Source organism: Hemitrygon akajei, chromosome 8 (genome assembly GCF_048418815.1).
Source record: "Hemitrygon akajei chromosome 8, sHemAka1.3, whole genome shotgun sequence".
NCBI lineage: Eukaryota > Metazoa > Chordata > Chondrichthyes > Myliobatiformes > Dasyatidae > Hemitrygon > Hemitrygon akajei.
Genome location: NC_133131.1, coordinates 176,988,639 through 177,010,718, shown reverse-complemented (window position 1 = coordinate 177,010,718; position 22,080 = coordinate 176,988,639). Strand labels below are relative to the sequence as shown.

At 47.8% G+C, this 22,080-nt stretch overlaps 1 protein-coding gene across 1 annotated transcript in view; it reads left to right on the top strand.

Annotated features, from left to right (window-relative positions):
• LOC140732478 (tonsoku-like protein) overlaps positions 1-22,080 on the top strand; it is a 109,688-nt gene that overhangs the window by 21,138 nt on the left and 66,470 nt on the right. The window contains 4 exon segments of the mRNA XM_073055189.1: positions 6,925-7,096; positions 10,635-10,749; positions 13,111-13,256; positions 20,545-20,697. Of these exon segments, the coding sequence (XP_072911290.1) occupies positions 6,925-7,096; positions 10,635-10,749; positions 13,111-13,256; positions 20,545-20,697 (586 nt within the window).

The window sequence follows — 22,080 nt, the reverse complement described above, 5'->3', positions numbered from 1 at the left end:
CTCTTTGGCCCACAATACTATGCTGACCTTTTAATCTACTCCACAATCGATCTAACCCTTCTCTTCCACGTAGCCCTCCAGTTTTCTGTTATCCGTGTGTCTCTTAATTGTCTGCAATATATCTGCCTCTACCACCTTCCCTGGGAGGGTGTTCCACTCCGTAAAAACCTCTGACATCCCTCCCATGCTTCCCTCCAAACATCTTAAAATTATGTCCCCTTGCATTAGCCATTTCTGCCATGGGAAAATGTCTGGCTATCGATGCCTCTTATCATCTTGTACTCCTCTATCAAGTCACCTCTCATCCTCCTTTGCTCTAGAGGGAAAAGCCCGAGCTCACTCAACCTGTCCTCATAAGACATGCTGTCTAATCCAGGCAGCGACCTGGCGACAAATCTCCTCTGCACCCTTTCTAAAGCTTCCACATCTTGAGGCAAACAATACTACGTGCTCTATCCAGGGTTTTATAGAGCTGCAACGTTAGCTTCGCTAAAAGCTTCCATATGTACAGTGCCTATAAAAAGTATTCACCCCCTTCGAAGTTTTCATGTCTTATCTTACGACATTGAATCACAGTGGATTTAATTTGCCTTTTTTGAAACTGATCAACAGAAAATCACTCTTTCGTGTTAAAGTGGAAACAGATCTCTACAAAATGATCTAAAATAATTTCAAATATAAAACACAAAATAATTGATTGCATAAGTACTCAGCCCCTAAAATCATCACGGGTGCTGCCGATTGGTTTTAGAAGTCACATAATTAGTTAAATGGAGATCTGTTTTCAAAGACCTCTATGCAGTCAAGGTGTTTCAATTGATTTTAATAAAAATACACCTGTATCTGGAAGAAGGTCCAACTGTTTGTGAGTCAGTATTCTGGCAAAACACTACACCATGAAGTCAAAAGAACACTCCAAGCATCTCTGTGAAAAGGTTATTGAAAATCATAAGTCAAGGTGAATACAAGAAAATTTCCAAGACACTGAATATCCCTTGGAGTACAGTTGTCAATCATCAATAAATGGAAAGAATATAAATCTGCTTAGAGCAGGCTGTCCTCAAAAACTGAGAGAGCGTGCAAGAAGGGGACTAGTGGTAACAGGAGGGGGAATTTCTTTACTCAGAGTGGTAGCTGTGTGGAATGAGCTTCCAGTAGAAGTGGTAGAGGCAGGTTCGGTATTGTCATTTAAAGTAAAATTGGATAGGTATATGGTCAGGAAAGGAATGGAGGGTTATGGGCTGAGTGCGGGTCGGTGGGACTAGATGAGAGTAAGCGTTCGGCACGGACTGGAAGGACCGAGATGGCCTGTTTCCGTGCTGTAATTGTTACATGATTATATAGTGAGAGAGGCTACCAAGGGACCAATGACAACTCTGGAAGAGTTACAAGCTCCAGTGGCTGAGATGGGAGAGACTGTGCATACAACAACTGTAGTCCTGGTGCTTCACCAGTCACAGCTTTATGGGAGTGTGGCAAAGGGAAAGTCACTGTTGAAAAAAATTCTCATGAAATCCTGGCTAGAGTTTGCCATCAGTCAGCTGGAAGAAGGTTTTATGGTCGGATGAAATCAAAATTGAGCTTTTTGCCCATCAGACTAAACGCACATCATCAAAGACACACCATCCCTACAGTGAGGCGTTGTGGTGGCTGCATCAGGCTGTGGGGATGCTTCACTGCAGCAGGTCCTGGAAGGTTTGTGAAGGTAGAGGGTAAAATGAATGCAGCAAAATACAGGGAAATCCTGGAAGAAAACCTGATGCAGTCTGCAAGAGAACTGTAACTTGGGAGAAGATTTGTTTTCCAGCAAGACAATGACCCCAAGCATAAAGCCAAAGCTACACAGGAATGGCTTAAAAACAACAAAGTTAATGTCCTGGAGTGGCCAAGTCAGAGTCCAGATCTCAATCCGATTGAAAAATCGTGGCTGAACTTGGAAAGGGCTGTTCACTCACAATCCCCATGCAATCAGACAGAGCTTGAGCAGTTTTGTAAGGAAGAATGGGGGAACAATTGCAGTGTCCAGATGTGCAAAGCTGATAGAGACCTATCCACACAGACTCAAGGCTGTAATCTACTAAATACTGACACAAAGGGGGTGAATAATTATGCAATCAGTTATTTTGTTAAATATTGTAATACTTTTAGACCAATTTGTAGAAATTTATTTTCACTTTGACATGTAAGAGTCTTTTCTGTTGATTGGTGTCAAAAGAGCCAAATTAAATTCACTAATTCAATGTTGTAAAACAATAAAACATGACAATTTCAAAGGGGGTGTGAATACTTTTTATAGGCATTATATATGTGTCATTTTGAAGGTTGGAGCCAGTGCCTACCACTGAGGCAGAGACCAGCTCAGGCTTTTACTAATATTCTCAGAAATAAGGGGCTGACTTTCCGAGCAAGCACCTTCTACCACCCTACTGAGCAAATTGAGTTCAAGTTTAGTGGACTCTGACTGTGTATATATGCGACCAATCAAAACAGCGTTCCTCTGGACCATGGTGCACCCACAGTACATACACACAACACAAAAAATATTTTACCATAAATAAGACAACCCAATCAGCGGCAGGAGCCGGCCACAGCGACCAGGTTCTTCGCAGGTCGGCAATGCTTGTTTAAAAGTATAGAAGGGACAAGTGGGGCAGCCGTTGTTGGGAGTAATCCAGTGGTGAGAGTGGGAGCGTCAGGCTTCGGCTTCAAAGAGGCCTTGCCTCTAGGTAAGCTTCTGTTAAGGTTCCTTTTTCTCTCTACTGTTCCTAGTGTAGCAAATGACTGTTGTGTGTTCTTCATGCCGGATGTTGGAGTTCTGGGAGACCCAGAGTCTCCTGGGGAACTACATCAGCGTGAAGTGCATCCGGCTGCAGCTCCTTGAAGACCGTGTTAGGGAACTGGAGCAGCAGCTGGATGACCTTCAGGCTGTACGGGAGAGTGAGGAGGTAATTGATCAGAATTACAGGGAAGTAGTCTCCCCGAAGCTGCCGGAGCTGAGTATCTGGGTGACCGTCAGGAGAAATGGAAATGTGAACAGGTAGTTAGCTCAGAGAACCCCTGTGGACATTCCTCTCAATATCCAACTGTTTTGGATATTGCGGGAGATGACCTTCCAGGGAATGGCATAGAGATCGGGTTACTGCCACTGAGCGTGGGTCCGTGGGGAAGAGGGGAGCAGTAGTAATAGGGGACTCAATATATTGTCAGAGGAACGGACAGGAGATTCTGTGGACATGAACAGGACACCCGAATGGTGTCAAGTGCCAGGGTCAGGGACATCTCGGTTCGAGTCCACAACATTCTGGAGAGGGAGGGAGAGCAGCCAGATGTCTTGGTACATATTGGTATCAATGATATAGGAAGAATTTAGAGAGCTAGGTAGAAAGCTGAGAAACTGGAACTCTTGGGTAGTAATTTCTGGATTGTAGCCTGTGCCACACGCCAGTGAGGGTAGAAACAGGATGATTTGGCAGGTTAATGCATGGATGAGAAGCTGGTGCATGGGTCAGGGCTTCAGGTTCTTGGATCATTAAGATTTCTTCTGGGGGAGGTATGACCTGTTTTAAAAAAAAAAAACATGATGAGTTACACCTGAACCCGAGGGGGCCAATATTCTCACAGGCAAGTTTGTTAGAGCTGTTGGAGAGGGTTGAAACTAATTTAGCGGGGATATGAACCAGAGTGAAGGGACTCAGGATAGGACAGATGGTTAAAAAGTGGAGATAGCATGCAGTCAGAGTGTCAGGAAGGGCAGGCAGATGGTAGGACTAATTGCAACCAGCAGGGTGAGTATCAGTGCATTAGGGATGCAGAATCAAAAAGGATAGCAACTGCAGTACTCAGTGTTATGTCACAATGCACGGAGTATGAAGTAAGGTGGATGATCTTGTTGCACTATTACAGATCGCCAGGTATGATGTTGTGGCCATCACTGAATCGTGGCTGAAGGATGGTTGTAGTTGGGAGCTGAATGTCCAAGGTTACAAGTTGCATCAGAGGGATAGGAAGGTCGGCAGAGGGGATGGCATGGCTCTGCTGGTAAAGAATGGCATCAAATCAGTAGAAGGATGTGACGTGGGATGTTGAATCCTTGTGGGTTGAGTTAAGAAACTGCAAGGGTAAAAGGACCCTGATGGCAGTTATATACGTACGGGCCTCCCAACAGTAGCTGGGATGTGGACCACAGATTACAACAGGAAATAGAAAAGGCCTGTCGAAAGGGCAAAGTTAGGAGAAACTTCAACATGCAGGTTGATTGGGAAAATCAGGTTGTTAAAATCAGGGGTAAGTTTTTTACGCAGAGAGTGGTGAGTGCTGCCGGCAATGGTGGTGGAGGTGGATACGATAGGGTCTTTTAAGAGACTTTTGGATAGGTACATGGAGCTTAGAAAAATAGAGGGCTATGTGTAAGCCTAGTAATTTCTAAGGTAGGGACATGTTTGGCACAACTTTGTGGGCTGAAGGGCCTGTATTGTGCTGTAGGTTTTCTATGTTTCTATGACATGTATGTCAAAAATGCAGAGATATTCAAATGGCAAAATAGTACAACCGTGGCTGACAAGGGGAGTCAAAGCTAATGTAAAAGCAAAAGAGAGGGCATACAACAAAGCAAAAGTTAGTGGAAAGACTGTGGACTGGGAAGTTATTAAAACCCTACAGAGAGCAACTAAAAGAATCATTAGGAAGGAAAAGATAAAATCTAGCAAACAATATCAGAGTGGATAGTAAAAGCATTTTCAAGTATGTAAAAACAAAATAAAGAGAGATGAGAGTGGATATAGGAACGCTAGAAAATGAGGCTGGAGAAATAATAATGGGGGACAAGGAGATGGCAGATGAACTAAACTACACAGTCTTCACTGTGGAAGAAACTAGCAGTCAGATATTGAAGGGTGTGAGAGAAGAGAGGGAGAAGGTGCTCAAAAAGCTGAAAGCATAAGTCACCCTGACAAAATGAGCTGAAAAAGGTAGCAGTAGAGATTCTGGAGGTGTTGGTAATGACCCTTCAACAATCATTGACCTCTGTCATGGTGCCAGAAGACTGGAATATTGCAAATGTCACTCCACTGTAAGAAAGGAGGGAGGCAGCAGAAAGGAAATTATAGACCAGTTAGCCTTCCTGGTGAGGTGGATGTTGGAAAAGGAAAATCTGCAGATGCAGGAGATCCGAGCAACACACTCGAGATGCTGGAGGAACTCAGCAGGCCAGGCAGCAACCGTGGAAAACAAGTGCAGTTGACGTTTCAGGCTGAAACCAGTCGGCAGGACCAGGGGGAGAAAAAGCTGAGGAGTAGATTTTTAAGGTGGGGGGAGGGGAGAGAGAAACACCGGGTGATGGGTGAAATGTGGAGAGGGAGGGATGAAGCAAAGAGCTGGGAAGTTGATTGGTGAAAGAGACAGAAGGCCATGGAAGAAAGGTAGGGAGGAGTTGGAAGGGCAAAACGATTACATGAGAGGGGGACTAGGGGATGGGAAATGGTGAAGGGGTGGGGCTGGCATTACTGGAAGTTTGAGAAATTGATGTTCATGCCTTCAGTTTGGATGCTACCCAAATGGAATACAAGGTGTTGTTCCTCCAACCTAAGTGTGGCCTTATCCCGACAGCGGAGGAGGCCATGGAGGGACATAGCGGAATGGAAAGTGGAATTAAAATGGGTGGCCACTGGGAGATCTTGCTTGTTCTAGTGGACAGAGCTTAGATGCTCGGCAAAGCGGTCTCCCAATCTATGACATGTCTCACCGATGTACAAGAAGCCACACCGGGAGCTCCGGCTACAGTCTGTAACTCCAACAGACTCGCAGGTAAAGTGTTGCCTCACCTAGAACGTCTGTTTGGGGCCCGGAATGGTAGTCAGGGAGGAGGTGTAGCAGTTGTTCTGCTTGCAAGGATAAGTGCCAGGAGGGAGATCAGTGGGGAGGGACGAATGGACGAGGGAGTCGCGTAGGGAGCAATTCCTGTGGAAAGCAGAAAGTGGGGAGGGGAGGAAAGATGTGTTTGGTGCTGGGATCCAATTGGAGGTGGCGGAAGTTTCAGAGAATTATGTGCTAGACATGGAGTCTGGTGGGGTGGTAGGTGAGGACAAGAGGAACCCTATCCCTGGTAGGGGGGAAGGGAGGATGGGGTAAGAGCAGACGTGTGAAATAGAAGAGATGTGGTTGAGGGCAGCGTTAACAATCAGCCATGAGTGAATGATGGAGCAGACTCAATGGGCTAAGTGGCCCAATTCTGCTTCTATGTGTTATAGTCTTATGGTATAATTAAAAATAATTTGGAGTGCATGGAGTGTGCAGCACAAGTAAACGATACACAGTTCGCTGACCTAGTGATAAGACCTCGATGGTGGCAGGGTATTCATTAGTCTCACAGCCCGAGGGAAGAAGTAGCTACCCATTCTGGCTGTTCTGACCCTGATGCTCCTGAACATCCTACCTGAGCTCTTGTACATCCGACTGTTCTTCTAAGCTCCAGTGAGTAAAGGCCCAAAGCCATCGAACACTCCTCGTGTGTTAACCCTTTCGTTCCCGGGATCATTCTCAGGAACAACCTCTGAACCCTCTACAACGCCAGCTCATCCTGTTGTAGATACAGAGCCCAAAACTGTTCTCCATATTCCAAGTGTGGTCTGGCCAATGCCTTATAAAGCCTCAGCATTACGTCCTTACTTTTATATTCTAGTCATCTTGAAATGAATGTTAACCACTCATACCAGTGAAGCTCCACTTTCCTGCTGTGCTTTAGTCCTTCGTGACCATGTGGCCATGACATTGAATGAGCTCCTTCACAGTCCGTGTGCATGTCTCCACCCATGCCATGAGACTTTCCTATTCGTTACCAGCCAATCAGATCACACAGCACAGAAAAAGGCCATTCAGCCCCTCCACCTGCTGCTAAACATGCCTCATATTCCCCCTCTCTTAATGCAGGCAGAACAAACTGTATGAGGATCTGTACCGGGCCAACGTCAACCTGGGGAACATCCACTGTCGCAACGGAGAGCACGCCAAGGCCGTCCGCTTGCTGGAGGCAGCCAAGGAGTGCGCCAGGAAGATGAAGGAGAAGTTCATGGAGAGCGAGTGTTTCAGCAGCATTGGGCAGGTGGGTGAGGAGGTGGGGACTGGGCAGGGGGAGGTGGAGGAGGATGAGAGGAAGGCAACAGCATATGTCAGTACAACTTGGCAACAGCTGCCTGCCACCCCCCAGCCCCATTCACTGTTGGAGATTAGTACTTTTTGGTGCATGAACTATATAGTGAAATGCATCTTCTGCGTCAGCGACCGACACTGTGTGAGGATTGTGTTGGCATCACGCCAGCGTCGTCATGCTTTCAGCACCAACATAGCATGCCCACAACTTACTAACCCTAATCTTTGGTGTGTGGGAGGAGACCAGACCACCCGGAGGAAACCCACAGGGTCACGGGGAGAGGATAGGGCAGTGGGGATCGAACTCTGATCGCTGGCACTGTAGGGCGTTACGCTGACCACTGCACTACCGTGTTGCTCACAGACTTTCAAACATGTCACTACATCATTTCAGAATCCGGTTTTTTATCCCAAAATCATTTGCTGTGAAATCTGTTGTTCTTAAATAGGACTATAAGTTACAAAATGAAGAGTGCCAAAAATAACAAGCTGGTGTTCATTGTCTGTTCGGAAATCTGGCGAGGGGAAGAAGCTGTGTGTACATTGTGTGTATCTTCAGACTTTTGTACCACCTCCCTGATGATAGCAATGAGAGATGGTGAGGGCCCTTGAAGATGGATGCCACCTTTTGAAGGTGTCCATGGTGGAGCTGGGTGAGTCTACAATCCACTGCAAACTGTTCTCATCCTGTGCAGTGGCCCCTCCATACTGGACAGTGATGCAACCTGTCATGGCACCAGCGTCGATGCCAGGCACGCCCACCGGCCGCGGCTCCGGCGTCGGTGCCGGGCTCGCCCACCGACCGCGGCTCCGGCGTCGGTGCCGGGCTCGCCCACCGGCCGCGGCTCCGGCGTCGGTGCCGGGCACGCCCACCGGCCGCGGCTCCGGCGTCGGTGCCGGGCACGCCCACCGGCCGCGGCTCCGGCGTCGGTGCCGGGCACGCCCACCGGCCGCGGCTCCGGCGTCGGTGCCGGGCTCGCCCACCGGCCGCGGCTCCGGCGTCGGTGCCGGGCTCGCCCACCGGCCGCGGCTCCGGCGTCGGTGCCGGGCACGCCCACCGGCCGCGGCTCCGGCGTCGGTGCCGGGCACGCCCACCGGCCGCGGCTCCGGCGTCGGTGCCGGGCACGCCCACCGGCCGCGGCTCCGGCGTCGGTGCCGGGCACGCCCACCGGCCGCGGCTCCGGCGTCGGTGCCGGGCACGCCCACCGGCCGCGGCTCCGGCGTCGGTGCCGGGCACGCCCACCGGCCGCGGCTCCGGCGTCGGTGCCGGGCTCGCCCACCGGCCGCGGCTCCGGCGTCGGTGCCGGGCTCGCCCACCGGCCGCGGCTCCGGCGTCGGTGCCGGGCTCGCCCACCGGCCGCGGCTCCGGCGTCGGTGCCGGGCACGCCCACCGGCCGCGGCTCCGGCGTCGGTGCCGGGCACGCCCACCGGCCGCGGCTCCGGCGTCGGTGCCGGGCACGCCCACCGGCCGCGGCTCCGGCGTCGGTGCCAGGCTCGACCACCGGCCGCGGCTCCATGTCGACTGTTTATTCCTCTCGATAGATGCTGTCTGACTTCTGAATATTCAGTGTGTGTTGCTCCCAATGGCCTTCCCACCCTTTAAGGCAAGAAGCTCATTGAAATGCTCAGAACTGAGTTGGTTGGTTCTGTTGGTGAGTTGATACTTAACGGTTCAAAGTAAATTTTTTATCATGTTGTCACCCTTAGATCCATTTTCTTACAGGCATTCATAGTAAATACAAGGAATACAATAGAATCCATGAAAAACCACACACAAAGATGGGCAAACTCCCAATGTACAAAAGACAAACTGCAAATACAAAAACATGTAAATAAATAATACTGAGAAATGAGTTGTAGAGTTCTTGAAAGTAAGTGCACAGGTTGTGCTTTCAGTTCAGAGTTGAGGTGACAGAAATTATCCATGCTGGTTGAGGAGTAATAACTCTTCCTGAAGCTGTGGTTTGGGATCTCCTGCAGCAGTGAGCAGAGAGCCTGGACTGGATGGTGGGCATCGTTGCTTTCTTGTGGCTGTGCTCCATGTAAATGTGGGCAGCTGCTTTAAAATGGAGATGAGTGGGAATGGACCAGCTCCACAGAGAGGGAATGTTTCAGTCTGGTTTAAAATGGAGATGAGTGGGAATGGACCAGCTCCACAGAGAGGGAATGATCTGGTCTGGTTTAAAATGGAGATGAGTGGGAATGGACCAGCTCCACAGAGAGGGAATGTTTCAGTTTGGTTTAAAATGGAGATGAGTGGGAATGGACCAGCTCCACAGAGAGGGAATGATCCGGTCTGGTTTAAAATGGAGATGAGTGGGAATGGACCAGCTCCACAGAGAGGGAATGTTTCAGTCTGGTTTAAAATGGAGATGAGTGGGAATGGACCAGCTCCACAGAGAGGGAATGTTTCAGTCTGGTTTAAAATGGAGATGAGTGGGAATGGACCAGCTCCACAGAGAGGGAATGATCCGGTCTGGTTTAAAATGGAGATGAGTGGGAATGGACCAGCTCCACAGAGAGGGAATGTTTCAGTCTGGTTTAAAATGGAGATGAGTGGGAATGGACCAGCTCCACAGAGAGGGAATGTTTCAGTCTGGTTTAAAATGGAGATGAGTGGGAATGGACCAGCTCCACAGAGAGGGAATGATCTGGTCTGGTTTAAAATGGAGATGAGTGGGAATGGACCAGCTCCACAGAGAGGGAATGATCTGGTCTGGTTTAAAATGGAGATGAGTGGGAATGGACCAGCTACACAGAGAGGGAATGTTTCAGTCTGGTTTAAAATGGAGATGAGTGGGAATGGACCAGCTCCACAGAGAGGGAATGATCCGGTCTGGTTTAAAATGGAGATGAGTGGGAATGGACCAGCTACACAGAGAGGGAATGTTTCAGTCTGGTTTAAAATGGAGATGAGTGGGAATGGACCAGCTCCACAGAGAGGGAATGATCCGGTCTGGTTTAAAATGGAGATGAGTGGGAATGGACCAGCTCCACAGAGAGGGAATGTTTCAGTCTGGTTTAAAATGGAGATGAGTGGGAATGGACCAGCTCCACAGAGAGGGAATGTTTCAGTCTGGTTTAAAATGGAGATGAGTGGGAATGGACCAGCTCCACAGAGAGGGAATGATCTGGTCTGGTTTAAAATGGAGATGAGTGGGAATGGACCAGCTCCACAGAGAGGGAATGTTTCAGTCTGCTTTAAAATGGAGATGAGTGGGAATGGACCAGCTCCACAGAGAGGGAATGATCTGGTCTCGTTGATATTAGAGAGTGGCACGGTAACGTAGGGATTAGCATAATGATTTATGCCGGCAGCAATTGAAATATCTGTTTTGACGTACATCTGACAAATAAGCTAATCTTAAACTTAAGATCTTTAATCTTTAGACAGGTGACCTGTGCTAGGTTATGCTTTGTGGAGTGGGGATACAACTGCACCAGCAGTGGAACATTTAACCCAACCTGTCCCCTTTACTCTCCTATGCCAGGTCATGCTGATTCTTGGGGACTTCGTGGCTGCCAAGCGATCGTTAAGGAAGGCGTTTAAACTGGGATCTCAGCACCAGTCAGAGCACGATATGGTGAGGAGAAATCTCAAAAACGGTGAGTGCCTCTCGCACCTTGTGATGGGAAGCATGAAACATAGGAGAGGCGTTAGTCTGACCTGCCATTCCATCCCTCTCAAGCCCATTCTCCCCATAACCTTTGACACCCACTCATCAAAAACCCATCAAGCATTGCTTTAACTATATCCAATCATTTAGTCTCTTACAGCCATCTGTGGCAATGAATTCCACAGATTTACCACCCTCTGACTAAATAAATTTCCTTTCATCTCTGTTCTGAATGGTTGTACCTCTATTCTGAGTCTCTGCCCTTTGGTCTTAGACTCTCCACATCCATTCTACCTTGGCCTTTCAATATTCAATAGGTTTCAATGAGATACCCCTTCATTCGTCTAAACTTCAGAGTACAGATCCAGGGTCATCAAACACTCCTCATACGTGAACCCTTTCATTCCTGGAATCTTTCTCCTAAAGATCCTCTACATCTTTTTTTAAGATAACGGGCCCAAAACTGCTCTCCATATTCCAAGTGCTATCTGACCAATGCCTCTAAAGCCTCAGCATTACATCCTTGCTTTTGTATTCTCGTCATTTTAAAATGACTTGCCACTGACTTGACTTACAATCCTGCATGAGGATTCCCAAATCCCTTCGTACCTTTGGGTTCTGAATTTTCAGAGGCTTGCACCTCCAAGTTCACCAGTTTGCCAGCTAGGTCTCCACAGTGGAGGTTATGTAGACCCCCAGAACAAGGAGGTGTGTGGTGCTCCACGCAAATGGTCTTGGCTCCTCTGGCGGGGAGTCCATCTGCCACTGATGCAGTTAAAGACCAGAGCACTTCCTCCGTTTGACCCTGGCAGAGGATGTGGCTGAGAAGACCCAGTGAGAGCCTCGATCCTCTGTAGCTCAACAGAGTCAGTGATCATTGGCATCAGCCGAGAGGGTGACCTTCATCTCCAGCTCACACAGAACCAAACCTGTCAGCTGCTTCTGGCAAAGAGAGTACTGTTGCCCCAACATCAGGCAGCCCTGACGTACTGCCCCCCCCCCCCAAAAGCAAATGGGTGCCATTAAGTATCCATTGACCTTTGTCAGGCACTCCACGGCAGTTTACAACAGACAGACATGGGTAACAAACTGTGGTCCGAGTCTGACGCGCAGTCCTGGGGAGGTAGTCATGATCCACCCTGTCAGACGCTTTCTCCTGATCGAGAGGGAGGCGGCTGACAGGCCAGCCTCATGGGACAGATGGATCAGATCGTGGACGAGGTGGATATTGTCCTGAATGGACCGGCCTGGGATCGTGTAGACTGGTTTGGGTGGATCATTTGGGGCAGCATGGAACCCAGGCAACTGGGGATTGAATTTAAGAGTAGGAAGATTATGCTGCAACTATACAGGGTACTGGTGATGCCACACCTGAAGTACTGTGTGCAGTTCTGGTCTCCTTACTTGAGGAATGATATACTGGCTTTGGAGGTGGTGCAGAGGAGGTTCACCAGGTTGATTCCAGAGATGAGAGGGTTAGACTGAGGCGACATTGAGTCAGCTGGGACTGTACTCGCTGGAATTCAGGAGAATAAGAGGAGACCTTAGAGAAATATAAAAGATTATGAAAGGGATAGATAAGACAGGCAGGAAAGTTGTTTCCAGTGATGGGTGAGACTAGAACTAGGGGACATTGCCTCAAGATTCGGGGGAGTAGATTTAGGATGGAGATGAGGAGGAACTGCTTTTCCCAGAGAGTGATGAATCTGTGGAATTCTCTGCCCAGGGAAGCAGTGGAGGCTACCTCAATAAATATATTTAAGACAAGGTTGGATAGATTTTTGCATGATTGGAGAATTCAGAGTTATGGGGAAAAGGCAGGAAGCTGGAGATAGGTCCATGGCCAGATCAGCCATGATCTTATTAAATGGCGTAACAGGCTCAATGGGCCAGATGGCCTACTCCTGCTCCCATTTCTTATGTTATCTTTGGCCTGGCTAAGATGACCATTCATGGGTCCAGGTGGCATGCATCAAGGGTACTGCCTGAGCCAATTACCTGCCCCTCTTTAGGGGATCCGTTCATTCCAAGGTGTCCTTAGAGAGGGAACGTGTGACCATTTTAGGTACAGTGCAGGATTTCCCGGGATGGTAGGCCCCCCAGAGAAGTGAGTCCATTATAGTTGGTATTCAAATACAAAAGACAATGCAGAAGTTACCGGTTACAATTTAAAATAAAGTTTTGTGCTTTTGTAAAAGAAAAATGAGGGACTCTGTGGTATGACCTTGTATATTAAAAAAAATGTCAGGGCTCATGCCACCTGTCCCTCCCCAGCCTGGAGAAGCTGGTGGCTGGGGTTCTCACTGGGTCCAAACCCCACTCTCTAACACTGTGCTTGCCCTGCCCACAGCTGTGAAGGGTTGCCGGCTGGAGGAGGCCCTGTCCGAGCTGGGCAAGGAAGAGCAGCAAAATGCACTGGGTCTGTGCGAGCAGCTCGGTGATCTCTGCTGCAAGGTCTGCAGTTACCGGAAAGCCATCGACTACTACCAGATGCAGGTAGCTGTCTGCGTCAGCTTCTGTCTCCCGGGGGGGTGGGGGTGGGGGAGACGCCATCGATTTCTACCAGATGCAGGTAACTAGGTTACAGGGTACTGTCTGCGTCAGCTTCTGTCTCCCGGGGGAAACCTCAACCACCTGGGGGGTGTGGGGTTGTCTGTGCCTACTTCTGTCTCGGGCTGGGAGGGGGAAGACGTCATCGATTTCTACCAGATGCAGGTAACTAGGTTACAGGGTACTGTCTGCTTCAGCTTCTGTCTCCCAGGGAGATGTCAGCCACCTGGGGGGGCAGGGGTGTCTGCGTCTACTTCTGTCTCCCGGGGGGGGTGGAGGGGGGGAGACGCCATCGATTTCTACCAGATGCAGGTAACTAGGTTACAGGGTACTGTCTGCGTCAGCTTCTGTCTCCCAGGGAGACGTCAGCCAGCTGGGGCAAGGGCAGGGTACAGGTATAACACTGATGTAACAGGCCATTCATCCCGTCAACCCTGCTCTGTCATTCAAAGAATATTTATTACCAAAGTATATATATGTCATTATATATTACCGTGAGATTTGTTGTCTTGCAGGCATTTACAGGAAAATAAAGGAATATAATAGAATTTATGACGAACTATACACAATAAAGACTGACAAACAGCCAATGTGCAAAAGAAGACAAATCATGCAAATAATGAGGAAATTACAGTATTAAGAAAACAATAATAAATAGAAAATCAATAATACTGAGAGCATGAGTTGTCAAGTCCTTGAAAGTGTGTCCATAGTACATTGTGCATGTTCCCCTGAACCTGGGCAAATATCGCCCCTGCATCCATCCTGATGAACTTTGTTAGAATTTTGTGATCTTCAGTAGCATCTCTTAGACTCTAGTGTACAGAGGCCTCGTCCACCCAGCCTCTTCTCATACATCAGCCTGCCGAATGGGTGAACCTTGATTCCACTTCCTCTGGCAAATATTTCCTCTTTAATGTATGCAAATCAAAACTGGTCACACTACTCCACGTGTGCCTCCCTACATCCGTGTAGTCAGACGTTCTTTCCTCAACACCTCTCGGAGTAACTGCCAACATATTATTGCCTTCTTAACTGATTGTAATATTTGCTTTCAGTGACAGGTGTACTCAGGTACTCTTGTAAGTCAAAACTTCCCAACCTATCGCTGTTTAAATAATACTCTACCTTTGTGTTTGTCCTCCTGAAGTGGTGAACTTCAGAATCACTGGCTGGGCATGTCTCATGGAATTTGTTGTTTTGCAGCAGCAGGACATTGCAATGCATACTAAAAAATACATATATACTGCAAAAAGAGAAAAAGAAAAAAATACTGAGGTAGTGTTCATGGGTTCATTGTTCATTCAGAAATCTGAAGGCAGAGGTGAAGAAGCTGTTCCATAAATCTTGAGTGTGTACCTTTGGGCTCCTGTACCACTTCCTCGAAGGTAGCAGTGAGAAGAGGGCATCTCCTGGGTGATGGGGGTCCTTAATGATTGGTGCTGCCTTTATGAGGCATCACCTTTGAAGATGTCCTCGATGCTGGGGAGGCTAGCGCCCATGGTAGAGCTGTCTGACGTTACAAATTTTGTGGCTTTTTCTGATCCTGTGCCATGGTGCCTGCATACCAGACGGTGATGCAGCCAGTTACAGTGCTCTCCGCAGCGCAAACCAAATCTCCTCAAACTCCGAATAAAATATCGTCCCTTTCATGATGCAGCCAGTTACAGTGCTCTCCGCAGCACAAACCAAATCTCCTCAAACCCCTTTCATGCCTTTTTTGTTACTGCATCAGTATATTGGGCCCAGGATAGATCCTCAGATGTTGACACCCAGCAACTCGAAACTGCTCACCCTTTCCACTGCTGATCCCTCATTGAGGACCGGTGTGTGTTCCCTAGACTTCCCTTTCGTGAATTCCACAATCAATTCCTTGGTCTTACTGACACTGAGTGCAAAGTTGCTGCTGCAACACCACTCGACCAGCTGATCTGTGTTATTCCTGAGATTCTGCCAACAGCAGTTGTTTCATCTGCAAATTTGTAGATGGTGTTGGAGCTGTGCCTGGCCGCACAGTCGTGGGTGTAGAGAGAGTAGAGGAGTGGGCTAAGGTGTTATTTTGTTGAGGTGTGCCAGTGCTGATTGTCATCAAGGAGGTGTTGCTTCCGATCCACACAGTCTGTGGCCCCAGGGTGAGGAAGTTGCAGATGGAGGTACAGAGGCCCAGGTGTTGGAGCTTGTTGGTCAGTACTGAGGATAAGATTGTGTTGAATGCTAAGCTGTCGTCAATAAACAGCAGCCTGCTGTTGTCCAGATGATCCAAGGCTGAGTGGAGAGCCAGTGGATTTTACTCTCTCTCCACATTATTTCACATTACACACAAAATCAATATCCAAGTTTTCTTTGAGGCTCTTTGCATCCTCCTCATAACTCGTAAACATGTTTAGTTTAATGTAGGAAAGCTTGGCTGCCCTCATTGTGCATAGTGGGGTCCAAGGTCCCGTCAGTCCCACCTCTTGTGGACATTCACAGTAACTACAAAGAAACAATAGAATCACCGGGAAACCGCACACAAAAATGGACAAATAACCAGCGTGAAAAAGACAACAAATTGTGCAAGTACAAAAAAGGAAGCACAAAATTATAATATTGAGGGCATGAGTTGTAGACTCATTGAAAGTGAATCTGTTCAGAGTTGAGGTGAGTGAAGTTACCTTCACTGGTTCAGAAATCTGATGTGGGGTAATAGCTGTTCTTCAACCTGGGGGTGAGGGACCCCGGGCTCCTGTACCTCATGAGAGCATGGCCACTGCAGAGGTGGTGTTGTGTGTCTTCCGCGTTATCTACTCCGTCACCCAGCTTTGGATTACTGGTGGCCTGGGGATTATTCCGCATGTTCCCAGTACAGATGGAGAAATCCCCCCTCCCAACTCAGAAACAATACTTATTCCAAATCTTTGTTCCTGTCCACTAACCAGTCCTTGGGCAACATCACCCTGTAAATGCCAAATAACTGGGGAAGGTGAGAGGGGATTTGAAGCGGATTTATGGGGCAATTTTTGTTTTTACACCAACAGTGATAGGTTCCTAAAACAGATTGCTAGGGCTGGTGGTGCATTGTTTAAGAGGCATTTAGAATTACAGAACATGACACTGTCCTGGTCCTGGTTGTAAGTGAAGGGAGCTTCATCCTGTGTCTGACCCCGGGAGTGTGTGATGGGACAGTGTGGAGGGAGTTTCACTCTGTGTCTGACCCTGGGATGGTGTGGAGGTGTCTGACTTGAGGAGTGTGTTACGGGACGGTCTGGAGGGAGCTTCACTCTGTCTGAGCCTGGGAGGTATGTCATAGAGCGCAGAAATAGGCACTTTGTCCCTTCTGCTGTGCCGAACTGTTATTCTGCCTCATCCCATTTACTTGTATCTGGACCATAGCCCTCCATATCTCTCCTATCCAAACTTCTTTTAAATGTTGAAATCAATCCACTTGTGCTAGCAGCTCTCACCGCCCTCTGAGCAAAGAGGTTCCTCATCATGTTTCTTTTTAATAATTCATCTTTCACCCTTAACCCATGACTCCTACCTCTTGTCATTCCACATAATCTCAATGGAAAAAGCCCATTTACCCTGTCTATGCCCCTCATAATTTTGTATTCTTCTATCAAATATCATTCTCCTACACTCCAGGGTATAAAGTCTGAACCTATTCACCCTAAACAGACTCTCATGAATGGGTAGGGAATGGAGGGACATGGGGTCTGTGCAAGCAGATGTGCAGTTTAAATTGGCATCATGGTTAGCACAGACCTCGTGGGCTGAAGGGCCTGTTCTTGTGCTGTGCTGTCATAAAGCTATTCAGCACAGAAACGGGCCCTTCGGCCCACCATTCCTGAGCTGACCATCAAATGCCTACCTACACAAAACTCATAGTAGTGGTGCTGTTCTTTTCTCTGCCTTGCTGATTCACGCGCTCATCCAGCTACTTAAATATGAAGTGTGTCGGCCTCTTTGTTCCTCAACATAGATGCTGCCTGGCCTGCTGCCTTCCTCTGGGTCTGGATTTCCAGCATCTGCAGAATCTCTTGTTCTGCCAGTCTCTGCCTTTGCTTGGGAAAGGGTGGGTAGTCCTTGTCCCAAATTCCAAAAGCCTCTCAGGGAGGATTCCCCTCAGATTCTCTCGAGCCTTCTGCCTCTTGTCCTAAAGTTGTGTGCTTTAGTTTTGAGTACCTCTGCCACAGGGTGTACCTACCGTAGCTGTGCCCCTCACCATTTAATATACATCTCAGGTTCTCTCCTCCCACACACCACCTTCACGCTGTCCAATCTCTTCTCATAACTAATCCCTGGCACATCACGTCCTTCCTATAGTGAGGCGACTGAAGTGGTACAGAGTACTCCGGCTGTGAAAACAAACACAGAACATTACAGCCCAGTACAGGGCCTTCAGCCCACGGTGTTTCAATCTAACCCTTCCCTCTCACATAGCTCTCCATTCTTCTATCATCCATGTGCCTATCTAAGAGTTCCTTTAATGCCCCTGGAGTATCCAGCTCTAGCACGACCCCAGCAGTGCATTCCACGCAGCCAAGCTTTCCTCCAATCACCTTAACCACTGTTCTGTAACATTGCAGGGATTTGACCATTGACAGTTCCTTTCACAGATGCTGCCTGACCCACTGAGCTCTTCCTGCAGATTGTTGGTTGCCCTCGCATTTTTTAAATGACATTGTACCATAATCTTCTGCTCTTATCAAGTTCAAGTTCAGTTTATTGTCATTCAATTGTGTGCATGTAAGCTGCCAAATGAAACAACGTTACTTCGGACCAAAGTACACAATACACACACAAAAGATATGAAGTAATATTACATAACCATTTAACCATATAACAATTACAGCACAGAAACAGGCCATCTCGGCCCTTCTAGACCGTGCCGAACGCTTACTCTCACCTAGTCCCACCGACCTGCACTCAGTCCATAACCCTCCACTCCTTTCCTGTCCATATACCTATCCATTTTTTTTAAATGACAATATTGAACCTGCCTCTACCACTCCTTCTGGAAGCTCGTTCCACACAGCTACCACTCTCTGAATAAAGAAATTCCCCCTCGTGTTACCCTTAAACTTTTGCCCCTTAACTCTCAACTCATGTCCTTTTGTTTGAATCTCCCCTACTCTCAATGGAAAAAGCCTATCCACGTCAACTGTATCTATCCCCCTCATAATTTTAAATACCTCTATCAAGTCCCCCCCTCAACCTTCTACGCTCCAAAGAATAAAGACCTAACTTGTTCAACCTTTCTCTGTAACTTAGGTGCTGAAACCCAGGTAACATTCTAGTAAATCTCTTCTGTGCTCTCTCTATTTTGTTGATATCTTTCCTATAATTTGGTGACCGGAACTGTACACAATACTCCAAATTTGGCCTCACCAATGCCTCGTACAATTTTAACATTACATCCCAACTCCTATAGTCAATGCTCTGATTTATAAAGGCCAACATACCAAAAGCTTTCTTCACCACCCTATCCACAAGTAAGGTAAAGAGTAATCAGGTTTGTTTATGACATGTTTAAAAAGTGAACAGTATAACACTTCTGGTGCGGTGGCAGGGATGAAGCTGTTTCCTGTCCTAATGCTACGGGACCTGATACAAGGGGTCAAAGCGATCATGGACAGATGGGAGAGATCACTGACAATGCTAAGGGCTCTGCATACACAACTTGTATTGTCTGTCCTGTTTCCTGTGCTGCAGTGGTGAGGGGTCTACAGACTTGCATACTGAGCTCCCTGTATTCTCAGGCTCCTGAACCAGAGGGGTATCTTCACTCTCCTTGTCTCTGAACTGATTCCACAACCTACAGGCTCACTTCAAGGGCTTCTGACAACTCGTGTTGACAGTATTACTATTTTCTATTTGCATTTTTGCACAGTGGTTGCTTGTCAGTTTTTGCTACTGTATAGTTTTTGTTAATTCTATTGTTTTATTTTTCTGTGAACCTCAAGGTAGTATATGGTGACATATACGTACTTGATAATAAATTTAGTTTGATTTAACTTTCTGACCGCTGACCTCACACTTGACTGTAGATATTAAATTCCATCTGCCACTTTTCAACCCAGCTGGAAAAATTAGCTGAAAAAGGGCAGATTGAAGTTAATGCAGACAAGTGTGAAGTGCTACACTTCAGTAGGACCAACCCGGGTCGGTCTTACACAGTGAACTGCAGGGCACTGAGGAGTGTGGTAGAACAAAGGGATCTGGGAGTTCAGGAACATCATTCATTGAAAGGAGATAGGGTCATAAAGAAAGCTTTGGCACATTGGCCTTCATAATTGAGAGCAGGAGATTGGATGTTATGTTGAGGTTGTATAAGAAGCTGGTGATGCCTAATTTGGAGGATTGTGTGCAGTGTTGGTCACCTACCTACAGGAAAGGTGTAAATAAGTTTGAAAGAGTTCAGAGAAAATTTACAAGGATGTTGCTGGGTCTGGAGGACCTGAGTTATATGGAAAGTTTCAATAGGTTCCTTGGAATGTAGGAGATTCGATAGTGGGATACAAAATTGAGGGAAATGCAAGTGGGCTTTTTCCAATGAAGTTGGGTGGAACTACAGCTAGAGATCATGGGTTAAAGGTGAAACATGAAATGTTTAAGGGGATCATGAGGGAAAACTTCACTCAGAGGGTCGTGAGGCTGTGGGATGAGCTGCCAGTGCAAGTGAGCTTGAATTCAACGTTTTAAGAGAAGTTTGGATGGGTACATGGAGGGTTATGGTCCAGGTGCTGGTCGATGGGACTAGCCAGCTTAAATGGTTTGGCATAGACAAGATGAGCTGAGCGGCCTGTTTCTCTATTGTACTTTTCTATGATCCGAATATGCTTGAACTTGTATGTCCTGCCTGTATTAGTGGCTAGAGTAAAGCCTAAAAGTGTCCACGATCAGCGATTAAGGTTCAATTCCCTACGCTTTCTGTAAAGAGATGCCCCTTCATCACGTGGGTTTCCTCCAGGTGCTCTGGTTTCCTGCCTCACTCCAAAAGATGTCAGCGTTAGTGAGTTGTGGGCATGCAGTGTTGGCACCGGAAGCACAACAACTCTCATAGGCTGTCCACAGCACATCCTCGGACTGTGTGGGTCATTGATACAAAATGATGCTTTCCACTGCATGTTTCAATGTACGTGACATGTAAAGCTAATCTTTAATAGAATAATAGTTCTGTTACAGCAGCTGATGGAAATCTCTCACTCATCCCAGTGTGCATTCATTCTCCCCTCTCCCCTTCCTCCGTCAGCTGAGATATGCAGAGCAGCTGGGGAAACCAGACCGGGAGCTGGCGGTTATACACGTCTCACTAGCGACCACGTTTTCTGACCTTGATGACCACGAACAGGCTCTGAAACATTACCAGGCTGAACTGGGTCTGCGGACAGGAAACCCGAAGGAGGTGAGGTTTTGTGTCCGGTCAGGGGCATCACCGTGCACGTTTGGAGCAGGTGGCGTGCGGGACAGGCGGAGTTGTCGGTATGAAATAGTGTCTGAGCCCGAACTTGCAGCAGAAAGCTCGTGGTGAAGCATTGATTCAGCTACCCCAGGCAGTGTGAAGGCTTCTAAGCTGGAGGATACACTCAGGTCACAGAGCATGGTACTCTGCACCAGAGACGACTGAAATTAGCTTATTTCCCTGTTGAATTGATGTGAGAGAGTGTCTGTGTCTGATGTTGATGGTGGTGAAGGCTAGTTTGTCTTTGCAATTCACACAAAATGCCTGCAGGTTCAAACAACATCTATAGAAATGAATACAGGCAACGTTTCAGGCTGAGAGCCTTCATCGGCACTGCAAATTAACTGTTCTGGGTGTCGGATGTGGGATTTCCAGGAGACTCCCAGCCTCCCCGGTGGACACCAGGCGCATCAAGATGCAGCTCCTTAGAGATCGTGTTAAGGAACTGGAGCTGCAGCTCAATGACCTTCAGCTTATTGGAGAAAGTGAGGATTTGATAGACAGGAGTCACAGGAAGGTAGTCACCCCAAGGCTACAGGAGACAGATAAATGAGTGACTGTCAGGAGAAGGAAGGGAGAATGTCAGAAAGTGGAGAGCACCTATGTGGCTGCCCCTCGACAATAAGTACTCCATTTTGAGTACCGTTGGGATGTAGCAACCTGCCTTTGGGATGCAACAGCAACTGTGCATCTGGCACTGAGTCTGGCCCTGTGGCTCAGAAGGGTAGGGAACCCATCTCAGAAGAGATGGCATCAGTAACAGAGGACTCTAGTCAGGGGACAAATGGGCGATTCTGTTGATGTGAAAAGGACACACAGATGGTAGTTTGCCTCCCAGATACCAGGGTCTGTGATGATTCTGGACGTGTCCACAATATCCTGGAAAGGGAGAGTGAGCAGCCAGAGGTCGTGGTACATATTGGTACCAGCGATGTAGGAAGGAAAAGGGAGGAGGTCCTGAAAACAGAATACAGGGAGTTAGGAAGGAAGCTGAGAAGCAGGACCTGAAAGGTAGTTATCTCAGGATTGCTGCCTGTACCACATGACAGTGAGGATAGGAATAGAATGAGAATGAGAATGAGAAGCAGGACCTGAAAGGTAGTTATCTCAGGATTACCGCCTGTACCACATGACAGTGAGGATAGGAATAGAATGAGAATGAGAATGAGAAGCAGGACCTGAAAGGTAGTTATCTCAGGATTACCGCCTGTACCACATGACAGTGAGGATAGGAATAGAATGAGAATGAGAATGAGAAGCAGGACCTGAAAGGTAGTTATCTCAGGATTACCGCCTGTACCACGTGACAGTGAGGATAGGAATAGA